We start from the raw sequence: 23,609 nt of genomic DNA, 5'->3' as shown, positions 1-23,609 counted from the left end.
AGAGAGAGAGAGAGAGAGAGAGAGAGAGAGAGTACTGTAGAAGGGGGTCAAATAACATAGATACTGTAGCAACTGTTGAAGTCATTGCTGTTCGTATGTTCACCAATAAAATTATTTACAGTTAATATACAACACAGGAAATCTGTATTGCCCTATTAACTATTACAATTTCTTCCCTATCTATTATCATTTCTTTGTAAACCATTTTCATTACTGTTATCATCTCATTTTTGTTCCCTTTTCTACTACATTTTATCTCCAATTTGACCACCATGAGCCTTTGCTCATTCTATCTCGTGTCAGTTCAGATAGCTCACCTTCACCTTAGCTAATACACTCTTCTGGAAATCCTGCTTGGCATTTGTATCCCTCTCGTTGGACTTACCTTAGCACTTGCTGTTCAGCCAAAGGTAGGGCCATATTATAAATCAGTTACACCATAATTGCTCTGCATTCTTGTTTTACATTGATATGGCAACTAAACGGCTATCAACTGCAGAACAGCTAATACATATAACGACAAACCATCTGGTAACTAAACCTGCAGTGCACCGCAACACACGTCAACAGTTGCTTCAGTTCCTATGCCATTTTGATGTTGTGTCACCTACAGATCCTCTGAACTGCATAGGGGAGAATTGCCCCCCTAACATATGCCTGTTCTTGAAATACCCCTTTCCTAAACATGTTCCAGCCCCCCCCCCCCCCCTCTCTCTCTCTCTTTCTTAATTTTGGTACTAGCACTGAAATAAATCATCTTATTCCCCCTTAACCTGTATCTTTCCCTCCCAGTGATCACATTCCTCTCCATTTATAAGCACAGCTTTGGAAGCAGCAATGACAAGTAAAATAATATGCTACTGTTAATTATATTTTAATTGGTGCATAGGAACAATTTATCAAAGATGCATCTCTATAGTAGTATATATATCTTTACTTGTTCGAAATCCCTGCAGCAGGAGCAGATACAGATACTACTTATAAAGAAGGTGAAGTAAATATTCCAGAATTTGAGTCAAAGGCAAATGCCAATGTGAGTAACTTATAAGGAGCCCTGGTGTAGCAAAGCAGCTTAAATCACTTAATAAATATAAGACCTCCACTTAGGTTCCTTTCAGATAATATTGATACACAAGCTCCATGCTTAGCAATCATGTACAACCGCTTGCTTGTCAAAAGATCAATACCTGAAGACTAGCAAGTTGCACAAGTCACACTAATACCCAAGGAAGAAAACAGGAGTAATCTGTTGAACAACAGACCCATATCACTAACATTTATTTGCAGTAGGATTGTGGAACATATACTGTGCTCAAACATTACATATTAACTTGAAGAAAATGATTTATTGATAAACAGGCAACATGGGTTCAGAAAATATCATTCTTGTTAAACACAACTAGCTCTTTATTCTCACGAAATGAGTGTTGTCAACACAGGATGCCAAATTAATTCCATATTTTTGGATTTCCAGAAGTCTTATGACACTGTTCCTCAGACTTCTAATTGAATTATGTGTGTACGTAGTATTTCTCAGTTGTGCAATTGCATTTGTGATTTTCTGTCAGAAAGGTCATAGTTTGTAGTAACTGAGTCATCAAATAAAATGAAGGCAATACCTTGCGATCCCCAAGGATGTGTTACAGGCCCTCTGCTGTCCCTGAACTACATAAATCATTTAGGAGGCAACCTGAGCAGCCTACTTAGGTTGTTTGCAGATGATGCTGCCATTTACTGTCTCGTAAAGTCATCAGATCATCAATGTGGATTGTGTGTGTGTGGTGCAAAATGTGGCAATTGACTCTAAACTATGAAATCTGTGAAATTATGCACATGAGTACCTAAAGGAACCCTCTAAATTTCAGTTACACGGTAGGTCATGCAAATCTAAGGACTGTGAATTCAACTAAATACTTAGAGATTACAGTCACAAATAATTTCAATTGGAGTTATCACAATACCAGAAAAATAGCTTGAAGATGGTCCAGTGAACCCTCTGCCAGGCACTTAATTGTGAATTGCAGAGTAATCACATAGATGTAGAGATGTAGATGTGGAGTTGCTCCATGCTTACACCACACTAATAGCGGGATGGACACTGGCAGAGAAGCTTTCTCCACCAGCAGCTTTGACAAGTCTGCGGAAAGGTGGGAAAATTATGTGTGCCAGGTGTTACTGTACTGCCAGGTAAGGTGGATTGTCAATCAAGCTGATAAGGCTGCCTTGTTATTGCCCAGCAGTGTAAGACGGAATGAAGACATGCAGAATTTGAAGCCTTCTACCGACCCTTAGAAATTTAACTTTGACAAGCTTTGTCAGCTACCGATGCAGCGTTCTCATCATGAAATACATGTGGTGGTGGCACAGCAACAGCTTAAACAGCACCATATGCACCCCTGGCAGCTGTATGCTCTATGGATCTCCAATTGCAAGATCTCTCATGCAAGTGTTCATTTATGTGTCTCCAATGTGCTACCTCATATGCCAGCTTACTAATTAGGGATGTCATCATCCAGTTAAAACCCAACCCAGAGGTCCAAATAGAGCATTGGTCTTGTCCACCCCTTCTCTAGCTGAAGTAACTAAGATTACGCAGTCACATGAATTAGGCAGTGTCAAGGGTTGCACTTTTCAACAATGGGCAGGTGGCAAAGTTAGATGGCCATGGTAAATAGGATCTGGTGCTTCATGTGTGCCATGTGGGCTTGCCTTCTGCTGAGCCATCATGTATGATATGGTTGATGATTCGAATGCAGTGATATCACAGTGCTGCCTGTCTTCACCCACAATGGACTCCGGCGGCAAGCATCAATTGAAACATCGTAATACCACTTATGACTTTTTTGCGTTCTCTCTGTCACACTTCTTCCACATCTGTTTCCACTCAATGAGCAACCTGGAAGTCCTGCCCCAATTGTCATTTGGTGCATGTTTGACAGGTCTGCCCTCACATGGAGGCTATAAGTGGGTTGTGCCACAAAATAGGCCATTTGGCAACACTTTGTTATGGTTGGTGAGCCAGTGGATGGTTGTCAGAGGTCCCAGTGTTTTCCCTGAACACAGGCATTTTCTCCGATATGCCACAAGTGGCACCTTAGCATATTTTGCTGATGCTTGTTGTAGATGGATGAGCACTTGAGTTTCAAGTAGACACAGGAGTGACAGTCAGCCTAATAACTTAAGATATGTACAGGCTCATAGACTACCCTGCATTGTAATGGTAACTACATGAAGTTGTGTCTTATGGTAAGCAGCATATTCCTTTCAGGGGGCAATTCTCCATCTCTACACAGTATAAAAATGAGGAACAGTAGTTTCCACTGTTAGTGGTTAACTCACCATTGGTTGAAAATATTTACAGATCTGTCTGTTTTTGGCTTCCAGATAGTTGACAAAATATAATGAATGTCTCAGTTGGTCCTTTTCCAAGATTTGAAGTCCATACTGCAGTCCTTCAACCAGCTGTTTGGAATATCTTGGGTTGGGCAGAAAATTTTGAGGCACACTTATTCCTTAAGCTGTCAGTTATATGTAAATTTTATCACCCCTGCCCCATTCTCTTCATCATGCATGACAAGGTCAAGTCAAGGCAGAGTTGCAGCATTGGTGGAACCTCAGCATAATTTCTCCTTATTTAATTGAGTCAGTGGACCAACCCTTTGTTAGTGATTCAGAAACCAGGCAGTGCCCAGCACCTTTGCAGCAGTTTTAAACAGATGCAAGTGAAACAGGTCATGAAACCGCATCCAGAGGAGTTATCAAAGTTGTCCAGGGGCCAATATTGGACACAGCTTCTTGGAATTTCTTGGTGCTCACCACACTCCTTTGGACTTCACTGACTTAACCACTTCTCTTTTGGAATTTCATCTGCATCAGGAATTTGTCAACAATATTTGGAGCAACTGAATCAGGACATTCCCTATTGTGTAAACTACCTAAGTGGCATCTGGATGCTGAGCTATTAGGAGAGGAGCATTTATGACATCTGCTTCCAGTGCCTTCTTGAGAATAGCCCTCACTGGAAAATGGAAAAAATGCAGTTTTTTGGGACAAGCACATAAAAGCCATCATCAGCCTGATGGAACCAAGAACCTGAAGGAGCTACAGTCTTTCATGGGCAAGATTTCTTATTATGCTAAGTTCATTACCCAAGCAATGCACATTTCCTCTTAACTGATTTCACCTACAGGTCATGAGGTTTGTGTGGTCTGCAGACTGTCAAAATCTCTTTCAGTTGCTCAAACAATGTTAGTGCTCCTCCCTGTTTAGCGTCCTTTACCCGGGTAGACTGTTAACCCTGACCACTAATACGTCCCAGTACAGTACTGTTGTGGTTCAGTCCCATTGGAATCCAGATAGAATGCAGTGGCCCACGCCTTACATATAGCAGAAGCTTCCTGTGGCACAACATAACTCCCTGCAGGTGGGAAAGAAGGCGCTGGCTATCATTTTCAGCACTGATAAGTTTCAGGTTTTCTCGTTTGGAGCAAAGTTCTAACTCAGCAACAACTGCAAGCCCCTGGTTTACTTATTTGGCCCTCACTCTCAGCTACTGGATTTGACTGCCCACCAATTCTACATCTACATCTACATCTACATCCATACTCCGCAAGCCACCTGACACAGAACACAGCATGTTGTTATCAATGGAGAGACGTCTACAGACGTTAAAGTAACCTCTGGTGTGCCACAGGGGAGTGTTATGGGACCATTGCTTTTCACAATATATATAAATGACCTAGTAGATAGTGACGGAAGTTCCATGCGGCTTTTCGCGGATGATGCTATAGTGTACAGAGAAGTTGCAGCATTAGAAAATTGTAGCGAAATGCAGGAAGATCTGCAGCAGATAGGCACTTGGTGCAGGGAGTGGCAACTGACCCCTAACATAGACAAATGTCATGTATTGCGAATACATAGAAAGAAGGTTCCTTTATTGTATGATTATACAGGGTGATTCAAAAAGAATACCAAAACTTTAAAAATGTGTATTTAATGAAAGAAACATAATATAACCTTCTGTTATACATCATTACAAAGAGTTTTTAAAAAGGTTTTTTTTCACTCAAAAACAAGTTCAGAGATGTTCAATATGGCCCCCTCCAGACACACGAGCAATATCAACCCGATACTCCAACTCGTTCCACACTCTCTGTAGCATATCAGGCGTAACAGTTTGGATAGCTGCTGTTATTTCTCGTTTCAAATCATCAATGGTGGCTGGGAGAGGTGGCCGAAACACCATATCCTTAACACGCTGAACAACTGTCGTCGATTCACTTCTGCCGTAGTCAATAACACAAAAAGCTTTCTGTTGAGCGGTCGCCATCTTAGCATCAACTGATGCTGACGCCTAGTCAACAGCGCCTCAAGCGAACAAATGTACAACTAAATGAAACTTTATAGCTCCCTTAATTCGCCGACAGATAGTGCTTAGCTCTGCCTTTTGTCGTTGCAGAGTTTTAAATTCCTAAAGTTGTGGTATTCTTTTTGAATCACCCTGTATGATAGTGGAATAAACACTGGTAGCAGTTACTTCTGTAAAATATCTGGGAGTATGTGTATGGAACAATTTGAAGTGGAATCATCATATAAAATTAATTGTTGGTAAGGCGGGTACCAGGTTGAGATTCATTGGGAGAGTCCTTAGAAAATGTAGTCCATCAACAAAGGAGGTGGCTTACAAAACACTCATTCGACCTATACTTGAGTATTACTGATCAGTGTGGGATCCGTACCAGGTCGGGTTGACGGAGGAGATAGAGAAGATCTAAAGAAGAGCAGCGCGTTTCGTCACAGGGTTATTTGGTAACCGTGATAGCGTTACGGAGATGTTTAGCAAACTCAAGTGGCAGACTCTGCAAGAGAGGCGCTCTGCATCACGGTGTAGCTTGCTCGCCAGGTTTCGAGAGGGTGCATTTCTGGATGAGGTATCGAATATATTGCTTCCCCCTACTTATACCTCCGGAGGAGATCACGAATGTAAAATTAGAGAGATTCGAGCACGAATGGAGGCTTTCAGACAGTCGTTCTTCCCGCGAACCATACGCGACTGGAACAGAAAAGGGAGGTAATGACAGTGGCACGTAAAGTGCTCTCCGCCACACACCGTTGGGTGGCTTGCGGAGTATAAATGCAGATGCAGATGTAGACGGTGTGTGGCAGAGGGTACCCTGAGTACCTCTATCGGTTCTCCCATCTATTCCAGTCTCGTATTGTTCATGGAAAGAAGGATTGTCGGTATGCTTCTGTGTGGGCTCTAATGTCTTTGATTTTATCCTCATGGTCTCTTCGCGAGATATACGTAGGAGGGAGCAATATACTGCTTGACTCTTCCGTGAAGGTATGTTCTTGAAACTTTAACAAAAGCCCATACCCAGCTACTGAGTGTCTCTCCTGCAGAGTCTTCCACTGGAGTTTATCTATCATCTCCGTAACGCTTTCGCGATTACTAAATGATCCTGTAACGAAGCGCACTGCTCTCTGTTGGATCTTCTCTATCTCTTCTATCAACCCTATCTGGTACGGATCCCATGCTGCTGAGCAGTATTCAAGCAGTGGGCGAACAAGCGTACTGTAACCTACTTCCTTTGTTTTCGGATTGCATTTCCTTAGGACTCTTCCAATGAATCTCAGTCTGGCATCTGCTTTACCGACGATCAACTTTATATGATCATTCCATTTTAAATCACTCCTAATGCGTACTCCCAGATAATTTATGGAATTAACTGCTTCCAGTTGCTGACCTGCTATTTTGTAGCTAAATGATAAGGGATCTATCTTTCTATGTATTCACAGCACATTACACTTGTCTACATTGAGATTGAATTGCCATTCCCTGCACCATGCGTCAATTCGCTGCAGATCCTCCTGCATTTCAGTACAATTTTCCATTGCTACAACCTCTCGATACACCACAGCGTAATCTGCAAAAAGCCTCAGTGAACTTCTGATGTCATCCACAAGGTCATTTATGTATATTGTGAATAGCAACAGTCCTATGACACTCCCCTGCGGCACACCTGAAATCACTCTTACTACGGCAGACTTCTCTCCATTGAGAATGACATGCTGTGTTCTGTTATCTAGGAACTCTTCAATCCAATCACACAATTGGTCTGATAGTCCATATGCTCTTACTTTGTTCATTAAACGACCGTGGGGAACTGTATCGAACGCCTTGAGGAAGTCAAGAAACACGGCATCTACCTGGGAACCCGTGTCTATGGCCCTCTGAGTCTCGTGGATGAATAGAACGAGCTGGGTTTCACACGACCGTCTTTTTCGAAACCCATGCTGATTCCTACAGAGTAGATTTCTAGTCTCCAGAAAAGTCATTATACTCGAACATAATACGTGTTCCAAAATTCTACAACTGATCGACGTTAGAGATATAGGTCTATAGTTCTGCACATCTGTTCAACGTCCCTTCTTGAAAACGGGGATGACCTGTGCCCTTTTCCAATCCTTTGGAACGATATGCTCTTGTAGAGACCTATGGTACACCGCTGCAAGAAGGGGGGCAAGTTCCTTCGCGTACTCTGTATAAAATCGAACTGGTATCCCATCAGGTCCAGCGGCCTTTCCTCTTTTGAGCGATTTTAACTGTTTCTCTATCCCTCTGTCTTCTATTTTGATATCTACCATTTTGTCATCTGTGCGACAATCTAGAGAAGGAACTGCAGTGCAGTCTTCCTCTTTGAAACAGCTTTGGAATAAGACATTTAGTATTTCGGCCTTTAATCTGTCATCATCTGTTTCAGTACCATTTTGGTCACAGAGGGTCTGGAAATTTTGTTTTGATCCACCTAGCGCTTTGACATAAGACCAAAATTTCTTAGGATTTTTTGCCAAGTCAGTACATAGAACTTTACTTTCGAATTCATTGAACGCCTCTCGCATAGCCCTCCTCACACTACATTTCGCTTCACGTAATTTTTGTTTGGCTGCAAGGCTTTGGCTATGTTTATGTTTGCTGTGAAGTTCCCTTTGCTTCCACAGCAGTTTTCTAACTCGGTTGTTGTACCATGGTGGCTCTTTTCCATCTATTACGATCTTGCTTGGCACATACTCATCTGCTGCTCAACAAGAAAATGCAGACACGCTGTCACAGTTGCCAGCCAGTCCCAATCTACAGTTCAATTGACAAAAGGCTCCAGTTTGTGTTTTGAATGATGCGTTGTAGCAGACATTGCTGGATTTTCCTTCGATGTCATGGAAGGCAAAGGCTGTCAATGGGACTTTCCTGGATAATTGTTTCAAGTGGTCTATTTGGGATGCATCATCCCTCCAGCATTGCTTCCTCTCATACTGCAGTTGCTACATGTGTAGAATTGGGGTATGTCTTGCATGAAGGCTTTAGTGTGGCATCACATCTACTGGCTGGCAATCGATTGCAATATTGAACCCCTTGAGTAGCCTGTGCACAGAATCAGGCTACACCACTGTGTCAGTTTTTCCTTTGGTCAGTTCTGGAGCACCCTTACTAACTGTACACATTGACTTCAGGCCTCTTTTTGGGTAATATGTGGTTGTTTACACATTGTCGAATTTTCCTTATGTTGTCAATCTGTACCATGCAACACTGATAGCCACTATTCATGCATTGTCGGTCATTTTTTCTATCGAGGGCTCTCCTTGGACCCTTGTCTCAGATAGCAAACAGCAACTCATGTTGAGGGAGTTCACAGTTTTTTGCATCTGCAATGGTATCCAGCATTGACTACAAACCCATTCCATCTTGCTTCTACCTCAGAGGTGGAGTAATTCGTGTGAACTTTTAAAACTCGTATGAAAAACTCTGTGCCTGTTTCACCCCACGGTGATGCACTTTCTAGATTCCATGCCATGTACTATGTGACATTGGTTAACAGGTGCAGTTCAGCAGAGCATTTTCATCTGCACAGCCATAGGATCTGTTAGATTTGTTTCACCTTGACTCACATTCTCCAGACTGTCATGGGCCACTTGTTTTCCTCACGGGCCCACTGTTTGAGCCCTGTCTTTCTGCCAATGGCAAGGGTGATTGCCGCATGTAGAGGTGGGCCACAAAAGTCAACATCTGTTTGTGTAGGACATTGGTGAGGAGCAGCTGACACACCATTGCAACCAACTGTGCCCACAACCTGCAGGACCCCAGCTGAGCAAAAGGGTTGGCCTCAGTGTCAGTTTGGTGAGGGCCCCTAATTGCTGCTCCATGTGCCATCAAGGCACCTTCCACCATCCTGCCTTTGACTGCAGACCGGGAACTGGCAGGGATAGCTCCCATGACCACTTACAAGAAACTGACAGAATCTCTCCCATCGGCGTCCTCCTCACATTCACCACTGGTAGAGTCTTTGCCCCTGTTGACACCAATGGACAACCATCACCCCAGTCTCTACAATCATGTGCCCCTCCAGCACAGCTAGCTGCATCAGCATTGTCTCCTCCTGTGGCCGATCCACTGTCATGGAATCTCGCACATAAGCCAGACCATTTTCAGCTATACGGGGTCTTTTCAGAAGAGGAGGAATTAATATCTCTGTCAGTAGACATTGAGATGGATACAGATGAACTGGCATGGACACCATCACAGAACAGGACAGAACACCATCACAGAATGTGTATGCAAAGTGTAACATGGACAGAGCCCATGAATCAGCAACAATAGATCCGGCCCAGCAGTTCTTACATTGATTTCAACTACCTCGGACCTCGTCTTTACTTCACACTGTGGTCTGTTTCTGAATGCTAGTGCCAGTTGTACTCAATGATTGCATTCGTGTTTCTTCGGTGCTTATTTCTTAAGCAGCATTCAGACTCTCATTTCCCTGGTGGACTGACTCACATCGAGTTTGGTTCCCTCTTCTGTGGTTCAGATCCCAGGCTTTAAGGTCAAGCCACTGTTGACTCATACAATTACGTTTGTGGTAAGAGTGGCAGTTTGCAGTTTGTAACGCATTGTGTGGATAAAATACAATACTTGCACCACTTTTAACCTCTGTCAAAGTCTAATAGAATGTTTATGCAGCTCTTTTTTTAGACAGTGGTAGCTGCACCTTCTGCAAAAAGACTGAATTAATGGTTGATATTGTCTGCCATGTCATTCATAAACAACATTAACAACAAGGTTCTCAACAGCAATCCATGTTGTGGGAGTTTACAGACTTTTGCATCTTCAATGGTATCCAGCATTGACTACCACCCCATTTCACTAGCCTGAAGTTAACTTCTACTTCTGTCAGTGACTCTTGATCCAAGACAACGTCCTGTGTTCACCCTAACAAGAAATCCTCAATCCAGTCACAAATTTTGTTTGATACCCTATACAGTTGTAATTTTGATAATAAGGATAGGTGGGAGAACCAAGTCAAATGTTTTTCAGAAGTGAAGAAATACGGTATCCACTTGGTTGCTTTCAACCGGATGCCACATGAGAAAAGCCCAAGGTGGGTTTTGCGTGATCAGAGTTTGTGGACCAATGATGATGGGAATACAGGAGGTCATTCCATTTAAGATACTTCATTATGTGTCAGCTCAGATTATACTGTGGGATTTTAGAACAGATGAGCATTAATGAAACTGGACAATAGTTTTTTAGGATAGTTTTTTTCTACTATCTGTAGAGAGGTGCAACCTGTGTTTTGTTCAAGGAATTCATGGTATATTATGCTTAAAATTGAAGCTAGTTTGGCTGCAAATTCCATAAAGAGCATGACAGCAACACTATCGAGGCCTGGAGCCCAGTTATAGTACCAGTGATTTTAAATTTTTCTCAACACAACTGGCACTGATGTTAAGCCACTCACTTTTGCAGGGGTGCAAGAAGTAAATTAGTGCAGCACTTCAATACCTTTCTTAGGAAAGGAACTTTGAAAATAAAGTTCACATTTTTTCTGCCTTTGCTTTACTACCCACAGTTTCAGTTCCTGTGTCATCCACGTGTGTCTGGATACTTACTTTGGTACCACTGACAGTTTTACATGTGACAAGTATTTCTTTGGGTTTTATGAGAGATCATTCCACAATATTATGCTATGGAAAGTCATTTTAAGCTTCACACACATTACTTACATGACAACCAAATGCATTTCATTCACCATCTCTCTATAGCTCTAAGCTGAGTTTTATATCAATTATGCACAAGTTACAGTTTTGTTAGAAAATTTTTTAGAATGTACATACACCATGGAGGGTCCCTCACAGAGTGCACTGTTTTATTAGGCACATACCTATCAAGTGTATGGTTAACTTTTCTTCTAAACCTGAGCCAAGTTTTCCCCCATGCTCCTGCCAAGAGGTAAATACTTAAAGTGCCTCTTTCATGTATGACACAACTGCCTCTTTATCTAGCTTATTGAACATGTAAAGCATCATGCTTGTTTTGGCTGTCCTTTGCATGAGGTCTGTTCATAAAGTATCCAACCCTTTTTTTTTTTAATTGTTGAAACCAACAATGGTATCAGGGTGCATGCACTATCAGTGTTTGTGGACATTTGTAGTGCACATGCCTGATTTTTTCATGACTGTGGAAACAATCAGTCACTGGCTAGCCACTGACAAATGAACGAATATAAGTGGCAGCCGTCAGATTGTTTTGTGTGCAAAAACGACAGAAAAAGTGGACCAATCTAATTGCATCAAATTTTCTTGTAAGCTTGGCCATTCTCAAATTGAAACAATGATCAAGATTTGACAAATGTTTGGGAATGAAGTAGTGGCTACCACACAGATAAAGGGATAGTACAACTACCTCAAAGATGACTGCTCATCAGTGAAGAATGAAGCACATTTAGGTAGGCCTAAACATTCACATATAACATTGTCATTGATCAAGTAAGAACACTGGTGATACAGGATAGATGAATCACAATTGGAGAATTTTCAGATGAAGCTGAAATTAGTACAGAATTCATTCATTCCACATCAACAGAATATTTGGGTCTCAGGAGGATCCCAGCAAAATCTGTGCTGAGTTGCTAACAAGTGAGCAGCAGCAACTTAATTTAGAGATCACACAGGATATGCTGTATACTGTTAACAATAATCCCAACTTTCTATGATCACTGATGATGACTCCTGGGTTTATGGGTACAACTTAAAAACAAAGTTCCAGTCATCATAATGGAAACTTTTATCATACCCAAGAGTCAAAAAATGTGAAGCAGGTCTGTGGCAATGTAAAAGTCATGCTGACAGTCTTTATCAATTCCAATGGTGTGATTCATCACAAGTACACAACAGAAAGCGCAAGTATCAATAAGGAGCAGTACAAAGAGGTTCTCGTTACCTTCATAAAGCCTTAGGATGCAAACATCCAGACTTGTCTGCAGAGAGCAGTTGGAACCTTCACCACAATAATGCACACGCTCATTGTTCTGAGTTAATTAAAGAGTTCTTTGTCCAGACACAAAGAGCTGTGGCTTGTCAGCCTCCCTATTCCTCTGAACTAGTGCCTGCTTGCCTAAACTGAAAAAGACTATGAAAGGGACCCGATTACAGAACAGGGAAGACATTATGCAGAATTCAACAGTGCAGCTGTGCACCATGTGAAAAAGAGGCTTTCCAGTGGTGCTTCCAACAGTGTTGCGAAAAGTGTATAGAAGCTGAAGGGGACTACTCTGAAGGTGACTAGTGTCTTAATAAAGACTGTTTTTATAAATAAAAGTCAGACATTTTTAAACAGCTCTCATACTTGAGTATGCATTGTTGCTACTTCACCCTCATTGTCACTGATGCCAGTTTTAATATGGACATCATCAAAGAGATAAGATCTTTTGGTTGCCATTAGAATCTAGGATTCCATCACAAATCAGCTTTCAAACTATTTGCTCTAGGTAATTTTCAGAGAAAGCATTTAGCAGTGTTTTGCAGCGAAGACTTACATATCTGTGATTATCCTTATTTGCTGTTGAATGATTTAAGTCTCTCCCAATGATGACTTTTTGATTGAGGAATTTACACAGTAGCAAAACTGTGGTTTTCTTTTAAGTTTTCTGTTTCATTGGGGGTGAGTCTGGTGATCAATAGAGAGATCCGAATAAAAGTTTGTGCCCACCCTTGATACTGAGCCCTGTCAAACAATCTCACAAGCAGCTTCATTTTCTGTTTTTGTAGATCTGAGTTTCATCTGTATTGCGACAAATCACTACCTCTATTTCCCTTTAGTCTCCTATCCACATATTTTTTTGTGCTCCACTGTCACTCACATTTTCCTTGCTTCCCATGTACATATAAAATCTCCAGGTCCTCCACCTCCCCCTTCATCATTTCTCAGTCTTACTTGTAAGGGTGCCCTGTTTTGTCCCCTGCCTTCTTGCTTTAGAACCGCATGTTTATACCTTCTACATTCCATAGCAACACAATCTTTCCTAACACACTCCTGTGATCTCCTCACTATGGATCTTCCATTATCTCTTGAACTCACCGCATCAAAGATGGCACTCACACCCAATACTGCTGCAGTGCCAGTATAGAGAGAGAATGTCCTTTTCTTCATTCAGGGCTGCTGATTAGTGCCTCTTCTATTCGATAAGTGATACTAACACCCTCCCCCTCCCCCTCCCCCCCCCCCCCACACACACACACACACTATTTAATCTCTGTTCTTGACAGCCAGAGTTTCTCATGCAAATTGTTATAATGATACCATAGCAAGATTCAGCTCTAAATTGTCACATTTAGTCATGGAAGTGATAACACTGAGTAAGAAAAGACAATTTGTTTTATTCACAATACAGTGTTACCAGTGTTACTTCACAGCCAACATGAATACAGATTAATGACATGCACCATCATATAACACAATTATTCTCAGTTTTTGTTTAGAGTCATACATTTTAATCATCTGTAAAACGAAAAAAAAAAAAAAAAATCTGGAGCAACTCAGTATGTGATGAAACTATAATTACTAACACAATTACTAACAAGAATGGATAAAAACTTTGACTCTTTTTCACACAAAAATAAATTATTCACAATTCACAATGATAATTTTCTGCAAAATATTTGTTCATGAAATAAGTACATCTAATTCACCCACACATCATTTTTGGGGATACAGAGTAGTTGGTTAGAAGACTCCAAGATTCATGTTTGATTTATGCCACAATATGGCTTGTATCTGATATTTTACTTCCACACATACATTTCAACTTGTGATTTCAATATTTGCATAGAAATTAAATATTCAGCCATGATATAGCCGTACAAATTGACAATGCATTTATAAATATGTCATCAATATTCTTTTTGTCTCTTTGATCCAAAGTTACTATTTATTCTGAAATCTAGGAAATTGGTACTTTTTTTTAATTATAAGGTGTGTTCACTAACTAGGAACCAAATGCTTCACAGCATCTATCATTCACTTCTATTTTTCACTCATATTCTCCTCCATCTTCTCCTCCCTATTCCCAACCCTGTCCCTCTTTGTGAGTATCCTCTTGTCTTTGTGTCTAATTTGAACTAAAAATCCTCATTCTGGCTGTGATAGACTGCACAATATTTCACTATAACTTTCTTAAGAAAAATAGTGATGGACTGCCTTCACCTCTTAGGATATTGTGGTTACAAAATTGTAAATATGAAATATGCAAATATTTGTGTTGCTGACGAGCAACTTCAGCCCCATACTTGACTAACTTCATTACATACAATATTTAAAGCTGTTGTCATGTTTATCTGTGTCAATTCATTCCTTTTCCGAGCATGCTACAAACATTTTTAAAGTAATAATAAACATGCATGATTATGAAGGCTTTTTGTGAAGAAACATGACTACTGCTAATTAACATACAATAAGGGTGTTCTAAAGAATTTTTTACAGTGGCGGCAGTGAAGTAGAGAATAATAGGTATTACCCAAATATTTCTTATCTGCTAATTAACATACAATAAGGGTGTTCTAAAGAATTTTTACAGTGGCGGCAGTGAAGTAGAGAATAGTAGGTATTACCCAAATATTTCTTATTTATTTATTTTTAAATCAACACTGGGAGACTAAAGAATGCAATTTTAGAAAGACCCACTGACTGCAGATATCAGCTAAGACTCAGTGCTGTTCTCTCTCTCTCTCTCTCTCTCTCTCTCTCTCTCTCTCTCTCTCTCTCTCTCTCTCTGTGTGTGTGTGTGTGTGTGTGTGTGTGTGTGTGTGTGTGTGTGTGTGTGTGTGTTTTGCCTCTATGAAGAACAACAGGACACTTAAATGCGACAGGTGACCGTTCTTTTCCATGTGACTTCCTACACTGCAGTGCTTCCTACATTTGTTGTTGAGTACTGATATAACATCAATTTAATGGACAGGAGAATCATCTACATTTACAAAAGATGTTAGAGAGGAATACAGCAGGGCAAATATGAGGTAAAACAAAGTATTCTCTTTATCATGTAGCCATTTTTAAGAACTATGAAGCTAGAAATATTTAATAATCATTTGTTAAGATGTGGTAGTACTTTTTCAATACAGTGGTTGGAGTAAACACTTGCAGCATAAAAAACATGGAAGTAGTAAAAAGAAAGAAGATTTATACGGACATGTTCTGTACATCTTCTAGTTGCAACTTAGTCTGAAAATGTCTCTCATAACAACCAACTTAAATACATATACTTGTGAAGGATGTACATGAGTATGGAAACTATAGAAAAGGTACTGATAACTGTTATTACTCACAAACTGTAACTGTGATGGATACAAAAAATTTGTGAAGGCATAAATTATTCTGAAATTAGATGAAATACTGCTTCTAAATAAAATATGTCATTCTGGTTCCAGTACCAAAAGGAAGTGAAAGGGATTTAAAGTTATAGGGAGTATGAATAAGCAATGCAGATAAGGAGTAACTATTCAGAGCAGTAACTCAACAGAAATTGAATTACATACAAACTTACAGAACAAAGTAAGCACTGTATGAATATTCCAAATTTTGGGATCAAACAATTTGTAGTCATTTCCTTAATTTCGCATCTTTATTCTGATAATCTTCTTTGCTGTTTTCCTTACAGTTAGCTCAGATCTTTGTGTCATAGTAGTACTGCTGAGGAAGGTTATCACTAAATAGTGACAAATTATTCAAGATTATTACATGCAGCTCTAATGTATTATTGTAGGTCTGTTACAGATAGCTTTTCTGGTACAATAAGAAGGATGTAGATTTATTAGTATACCTTTCACACTCTATATAGAGGGAGAGGTAGAGAGGTAATTTTTACTTGCCATTATTTGCAACAGCTAAGCACTTCAATAGAAGGAAGTCTGATGGTGACTCAATGTGCATTCCACAAAGAACCATCTGCCAGATTCATTAAAAAGTAAAACCACTGGGATCCAATAGAATTACCTCAATGTTTTATACCAATTTCAAAGAATTAACACATTCTTTCACTACTATTTATCGTGAGTTTGCAACTCTGGATGTCCGGAACATTAGGAAGATAGACTGCAGGTGAACACTTCCACAATATGAAAGCAAATTTTACAACAGAATACTAGCTTTAATGTAATGACTTCCCTGGAGAGTAAAAACTTCCATGTTTAAATCTTGTGGCTTTAGAAACTTTACTCTTGTCATGATGCTTCACTTGCTGCAAGCATGAAATTATCGGAGTGAAGATATTGCAAGAATATTTGTGTAATCACTTCCGAAAAATTAATCATGATTTTTTCATTGCTAACTAATAATATGGAAGTTTTACTTTTATATGGAATATAAACTATAATTAAACATTTTTGACTGGTACATGACTGCAATACATTTTCATAAATTATCACTTTGAAGCAATCAACATATACTACACCAAACTATTCTGATCACTATTGAGCATGGGTTATATAATCGATATTTACACAAAACAGACAATTCTCAGAAGTCAATTGTAAAAAAGACATTCTGTATAAGAAAATATCACATGAAAACTGCTAATAACTACACAACAGCACACAAAAACATTTGTTTGATGTAATGAATAGGGCACAATAGATTCCAGCTACAGAGATGAAGATTCGATCTTGTCTGTAAAATAGTTTACAGTAACAAAGCAAACCAGTATGAAGCTGATTGAATACACTCAATTGAGTAGTAAAGAAAATATGCGAAGGATTCCCATTTCACAGGAAGGATGTGCACAGTTGTGGCAGAGACCATATAGACAAAGCTATTATGACCCACTCCTACTACATATCCTACATACACGATCAGTACTGTGTCAGACTGTCTCACTCATCACAGGAAGAAATGGAGCTAAAGAAGATTACTGGCACTGAATATCACCCTACAAACAGTATGCACATTTGTATATAAAAACAGGTAAAAGATGAGGTACCAGTAACCATAATTTCTGATTTATTGTTGGAATGTTCCATACAACTCGCTGGCAGAGTATTATAAAGTTTGCAGTTGTCTGATATCAATAGTTGTAGTATCCACTCCATTAATTTCTAAGCTCTATTGAACCACAGTACTCGAAAATATACCCCCCCCCCCCTCCATGGAAACATTCCACGTGGGAAAAATATATCTAAAAACACAGATGATGTGACTTACCGAACGAAAGTGCTGGCAGATCGATAAACACACAAACAAACACAAACATACACACGAAATCCAAGCTTTCGCAACAAACTGTTGCCTCATCAGGAAAGAGGGAAGGAGAGGGAAAGACGAAAGGATGTGGGTTTTAAGGGAGAGGGTGAGGAGTCATTCCAATCCCGGGAGCGGAAAGACTTACCTTAGGGGGGAAAAAGGACAGGTATACACTTGCACACACACACACATATCCATCCGCACATACACAGACACAAGCAGACATTTTGAATATATATATATATATATATATATATATATATATATATATATATATATATATATACAAAGATGATGTGACTTACCAAATGAAAGTGCTGGCAGGTCGACAGACACACAAACAAACACAAACATACACACAAAATTCAAGCTTTCGCAACAAACTGTTGCCTCATCAGGAAAGAGGGGAAGGAGAGGGAAAGACGAAAGGATGTGGGTTTTAAGGGAGAGGGTAAGGATTCATTCCAATCCCGGGAGCGGAAAGACTTACCTTAGGGGGAAAAAAGGACGGGTATACACTCGCACACACACACATATCCATCCACACATATACAGACACAAGCAGACATATTTGTTTTACAAATGTCTGCTTGTGTCTGTGTATATGCGGATGGATATGTGTGTGTGTGCGATTGTATACCCGTCCTTTTTTCCCCCTAAGGTAAGTCTTTCTGCTTCCGGGATTGGAATGACTCCTTACCCCCTCCCTTAAAACCCACTTCCTTTCATCTTTCCCTCTCCTTCCCTCTTTCCTGACGAAGCAACCGTTTGTTGCGAAAGCTAGAATTTTGTGTGTATATTTGTGTTTGTTTGTGTGTCTATCGACCTGCCAGCGCTTTTGTTTGGTAAGTCTCATCACTTTCTTTATATATATATATATATATATATATATATATATATATATATATATATATATATATATATATATATATATAGTATGGGGAGGGGTGGGGGGTGAGAGGGTCCTACACGTTTGTCTTCCATGAGGAAGAAAATAAGCAATAAGCGTGAAACCTGAGCTACGATGTTGAACTTGTAAATACCTACCCACCACTTAGTGCTTCCTTCACACAGTATGGGTGTGACTTACTCAACTCACTGTTCAAATTTTGCTGAAGGAGTATTTGTAAATATGCATATGATGAAACAATATGTTATGGACAGAACAGGTACTGTTGAGAGAGGAGGAGGTGGACAAATATAAGAATAAGGAATCTTTGTGAGTAAAGGTCTTATCTTCTCCGTCTCCAAAGACAGGATGGAGAATACTTGCCCTTTGATGTGCATCACTATAAGATAAGCAAAAAATAATCAGCAACACTGTCAAAATGCCATTATTTTTTAGTATTTGTAACCTGAACAGCATCTATAAAATGTCTCTCTTATTAAATTGTGTGTTTCTTCTTGGAGTAAACTGACACTCTCTTAATTATTTACCTGAATAAATGTTCTACCAATTAACAACATAAATGTTGCAGATTGTTCTATATAAGGTCCCTAACACAATGCATTTAAAATCCATAATCACATTCATCAAGCCCCAACTCTTCACAGTTTTAATGTCATTTATTCAGATTGCATATTCAACATGTAAGTCATCAGTTCCTTAAGAACCCATATACTTTTTTTTTTGCTACCACATTGCTCATTTCATTTTTCCCTAATTCCATCTCAATGCATATTGTTACACATTAATAAATTTAAGATAGAAAGATTTAGATGAGATAGGAAGAAGGCTAATCTACAGTATTCAATTTTTGTAGCAGACTAAATTTCATGCATGACAATTATTAGTTTATGATGCAGCAGCCCACATTTTTTTTATTTACATATTGAATTCTATCTGCCCAATACAAAGCAGACAAAATTATATGAATGGAATGGCACAACTGAAATTAATAGAGATACATATGCACACTTGTTACATCTAGTTTTAACATTGTCTCCATTCATGTACCTGCTTCTGGTTACACTTATTTTTTTTATTTTGTCCTCCCTACAATATACCCTTGAATTTCATTGTTTAGATTAGATTAGATTAGATTTACTTTCATTCCAATTGATCCGTAGTGAGGAGGTCCTCCAGGATGTGGAACATGTCAGAAAAACAACAATACATGACAAATATTTACAACTAAAACAAATAAGCTAATGTACCATTCCACAGGTCCCAAGTGGAATGATCGTCATTTTTTAATGAACACTAATATGAGACCCAAGACATGCTCAAATATCAAGAAGTATCCTCAAACACGTAACATAAAATTGGGGTCTGTTTCCAAATCAGCTTTCAGTACAAGCGTAAAGGCACCAGTAAAAACATATTTGTGTAGTAAGGTAGCTCCAATAACATTAAATCTACCATATGAGACCCAAGACATGCTCAAATATCAAGAAGTATCCTCAAACATGTAACATAAAATTGGGGTCTGTTTCCAAATCAGCTTTCAGTACAAGCGTAAAGGCACCAGTAAAAACATATTTATCATTCCTCATTCACTGTATATTGTGTTTATCTTATAAGCTTCAAGTACGAGCACTTTGCAGGAACAAACCACAGCATGCTATACAGTCAAATAACAATGTAATTTCTTACACACTTTCTGCAAGCAGAAAACAATTTCAAGCACATGCAGAAACCAGAATATGGATTTGGCAAGCCATAAATGAACAGTAACAGTGACCCACTGCAAATAAGATCATTTCTTCTAAAATCAAGCACACAGTGAACAGCAGCAGCTGCAGCAACAGCGATGCCAGTTACTTTACCTGTGGGTATGGTTAAGGGGGCAGGCAAGGTGGTGGTGGTGATGGTAGTGGTGGTGGTGGTTGTGTTGGTGTGACGAACTAAGTCATACGGAAGCGAAGATCGCCTCGGCATGCAGTGGGGGGGCGCACAGTTCTCTTTAAAGCCCAGTGGTCTCAAAACACCTGTGTTAGCAAAAAGCAAGGGTATTAGTGACCCTCCCTAACTAAATGCCATACAATGAGCATATTACAAATGGAAAATAAAATGCATAAACTGGATGCAAACTTAAAAATAATATACAAGGTGAAGGCTGTTCTGGAGCAGTACTGCACAGTATTTACAGTGAATTCCTGGCAACATACATTATATTAACAATACTCAATTTGCACTATATATGCTACTTATGAGCAGTACCCTTAAGTAAGAAATGAAATTTGCTACTAAAAACTCTTGCAGAATTCACACAGATAAACATGCTTTAAAAAATTAACATTTTAAAGTTTGTGATTTGTGCCCCACAATAGTCTTTCCCTCTGTAAAAATTCTGTGATGTTTGAGTCATACAAATAATGATCTGTTGCAATTACAAATTTTCAAATATGTTTATTTTAATGAACCTTTTCATGTATGTTACATGTCTTCTAATTTATATTAATACAATAGCTTTACATACAGTTGCACACTGCTGATATAACATAATTCACTGAGTTGTTTATTAATTTTACTAGTGATTTATTAAAAAAAACTGAGAAAAATGGAATTCATTTTATGCACATTATTATTCCACTTTTATTCTCATAAAATGCGGTAAGCAAAACATTTTGAATTTCACTAAGGACAATAACTTAACCATGATTTGTACATTTAAGGCCATCCATTTTCAGCTACTACAAGCTCTTACAAATAACCTTACAACTGAATGCTGTCGACATCTGATTATTTGGATGAAATACTTAAACTTTTAAATAGTGATATGTAAACATTACATATTGTAAGATAAACTTTTTCATTATAAGTGAAATCTAACGAACTACTTTCATACTGGTATGACCTTGAGCAAAACATGTGTGTGTGGACGCAAGCACTGACACACGGCACGCACGGACACGGACACACACACACACACACACACACACACACACACACACACACACACACACACACACACACATGTAAGAACAAAGTAGTCCAAACTACAAAAATGCTATTGAACAGCAGTTAAATATATTAAGAAAAGAAAGCAGATGAAAACTGTTATTTAAAGATATTGTCTGATCAAATCATGAGAGCTACTCACTCTTAAACAAACCAAGTTAGTAAAAATAGCACAGAACATATATGTTTACATAGACAGCAGCCTTGTTCCCAGATACTAATAGAAATCTTAATCCAGAAGAATTTTACGTATTTACTGTTGCTATTCTGAAATTAATATCCATCTTCGGAAAACAACTGCGGAAAGGTTTTGTGATAAAACTCCGTCCATTTCAATCTAAGTTAATATGGTCAATGTTTTCCTTATTATTATTCTTTCCACCAGGATCATGCATCTACTATGCAAACTTCTCTCTATATTTTTTTCTTTCCTAGGTTGCTTTTTAGACTTAACTTTTATAGCAAAACATCAGAAGCTATTTCTGTTGGTTCCAAACTGCCTCCTTATGATTTACAACAGAAGAAACTGAGCTCTTTCTTTTAATATTCCTTTGCCTCTTTCATGATTGTAAAATATAAAACAGACTTCTGAAATAAATGACTAAATACTGCATACATTTTTCCCCATCAGTCACATAACTCCCAAATACATTCAAAACCAAAAGAGTTCATAATATTTCTAACATTCAGCTGTGAAGCAACTGTTTCTTCTTCATATGACAAACTATATTTTTGGTCCCAGCTGAAGTGTTTCACTGTGCAGCCATGGTCCGTACATAAGAAGGGGAGGAAATCTAGTGATATTGGTTGCTGTTACTTATACGGTTATGTTTGCTTCCTATATCTACCTTCCTGATGGAACCATTAATTAAAAATTAATTTACAGAACATATTTCTTACTAGACAACATAACACATTCTTGGTTCTAGATGATACATACATATATATAAATTTTCTGATAATTTCACATTTAAGAGCTGTAGCATAATAAAAATGCCCCCTGCCACCTTAATATACTATTGACCTTTTTACAGTTTACAATGTACTATCATATGAATTGTCTATAAAGTGTACCTGAACAGATACTTAATGGTACACAGAGAATGAAAAATTTTGGAGCCATAAGCAAGTAAATAATATTTGTTTGTCTAAAGATATTTAACACCCTGTTCTTCCACAAATATATGCCATGTAAAATAGATTTACCACAGGAATGTAAGACATTACAACTGGTGAATAACTTTGTTTGTGTGTGTCACCAGCCTGTTTCAACTACCTTATTTATTTAGTAACTGGAAATTACAATAATTTTATTCTGCATGACTTGTTGCATCAAGTACATTAAATGGCTACCAAGACAGTAACATCTTTCTTAGTGACTGCTTAATTAAAGAGATGAGGAGACCTAACCATGGCAAAATGAAATACACACTTCTAAACACTGGTAGAGTCATAAAACACGTAATTTCTTTTAATCTGTTTATTTGGTATAAGATTTCATAAGACTGAATTCAGATATTCTATATTGTAGTACATATATTTTATGAAATATGGGGATTAAATATGCTTTAAAAAGATATAAAGTTGTGAACATCACTTAATACAATATAGAATCGATAGGAACTTAAAAGATCAAAATTTCCACATACTATCAAGAAATTATGTCCTTTTCTTACCCTCCTTAAACAACAAAAGGTGGCAGGGAGCACAGAGCCACTTCACACACGAAACTCAACTCTCTCAGAGTGCACATTCTTTGTAAAGAATTTACTAAAATGTGAGCATCTCCTACTTTGTCTGTTGATGTTGACATCAACGGGCACAGAGCCCCGTCGGAGGAATCTCTCTCCTCCTCCCCTGAGTGCTAATCCTGCAGACTGTGGATCTTCTGCACGTCCCAATAGTAATGCTACAGGAGCAGATCCACGCCTCCGGGCAAGAGCCTATGACATATGAAATAATTCATTAATTAATAATTAAGTAGTTACGTACACACACACACACACACACACACACACACACACGCACGCACGCACGCACGAGACAGAGAGAGAGAGAGAGAGAGAGAGAGAGAGAGAATGCAATTATTTCACAGTCTCTACCAAATGAAAATGATAATTTTCTTCATCAGTTCTTTTCGTTTCT

At 38.8% G+C, this 23,609-nt stretch overlaps 1 protein-coding gene across 3 annotated transcripts in view; it reads right to left on the bottom strand.

Annotated features, from left to right (window-relative positions):
- Positions 1-23,609, bottom strand: part of LOC126259161 (uncharacterized) — a 659,794-nt gene that overhangs the window by 61,928 nt on the left and 574,257 nt on the right. For all 3 annotated transcript variants that reach the window (XM_049955714.1, XM_049955715.1, XM_049955716.1), the window contains 2 exons: positions 23,257-23,407; positions 20,330-20,491 (listed from right to left, as the gene is read on the bottom strand). In XM_049955714.1, coding sequence (XP_049811671.1) covers positions 20,330-20,491; positions 23,257-23,407 — 313 coding nt within the window. The remainder of the gene's footprint in view (positions 1-20,329; positions 20,492-23,256; positions 23,408-23,609) is intronic.

This window comes from Schistocerca nitens, chromosome 5 (genome assembly GCF_023898315.1).
Source record: "Schistocerca nitens isolate TAMUIC-IGC-003100 chromosome 5, iqSchNite1.1, whole genome shotgun sequence".
Classification (NCBI taxonomy): domain Eukaryota; kingdom Metazoa; phylum Arthropoda; class Insecta; order Orthoptera; family Acrididae; genus Schistocerca; species Schistocerca nitens.
This window is presented reverse-complemented; position numbering and strand designations above follow the sequence as displayed.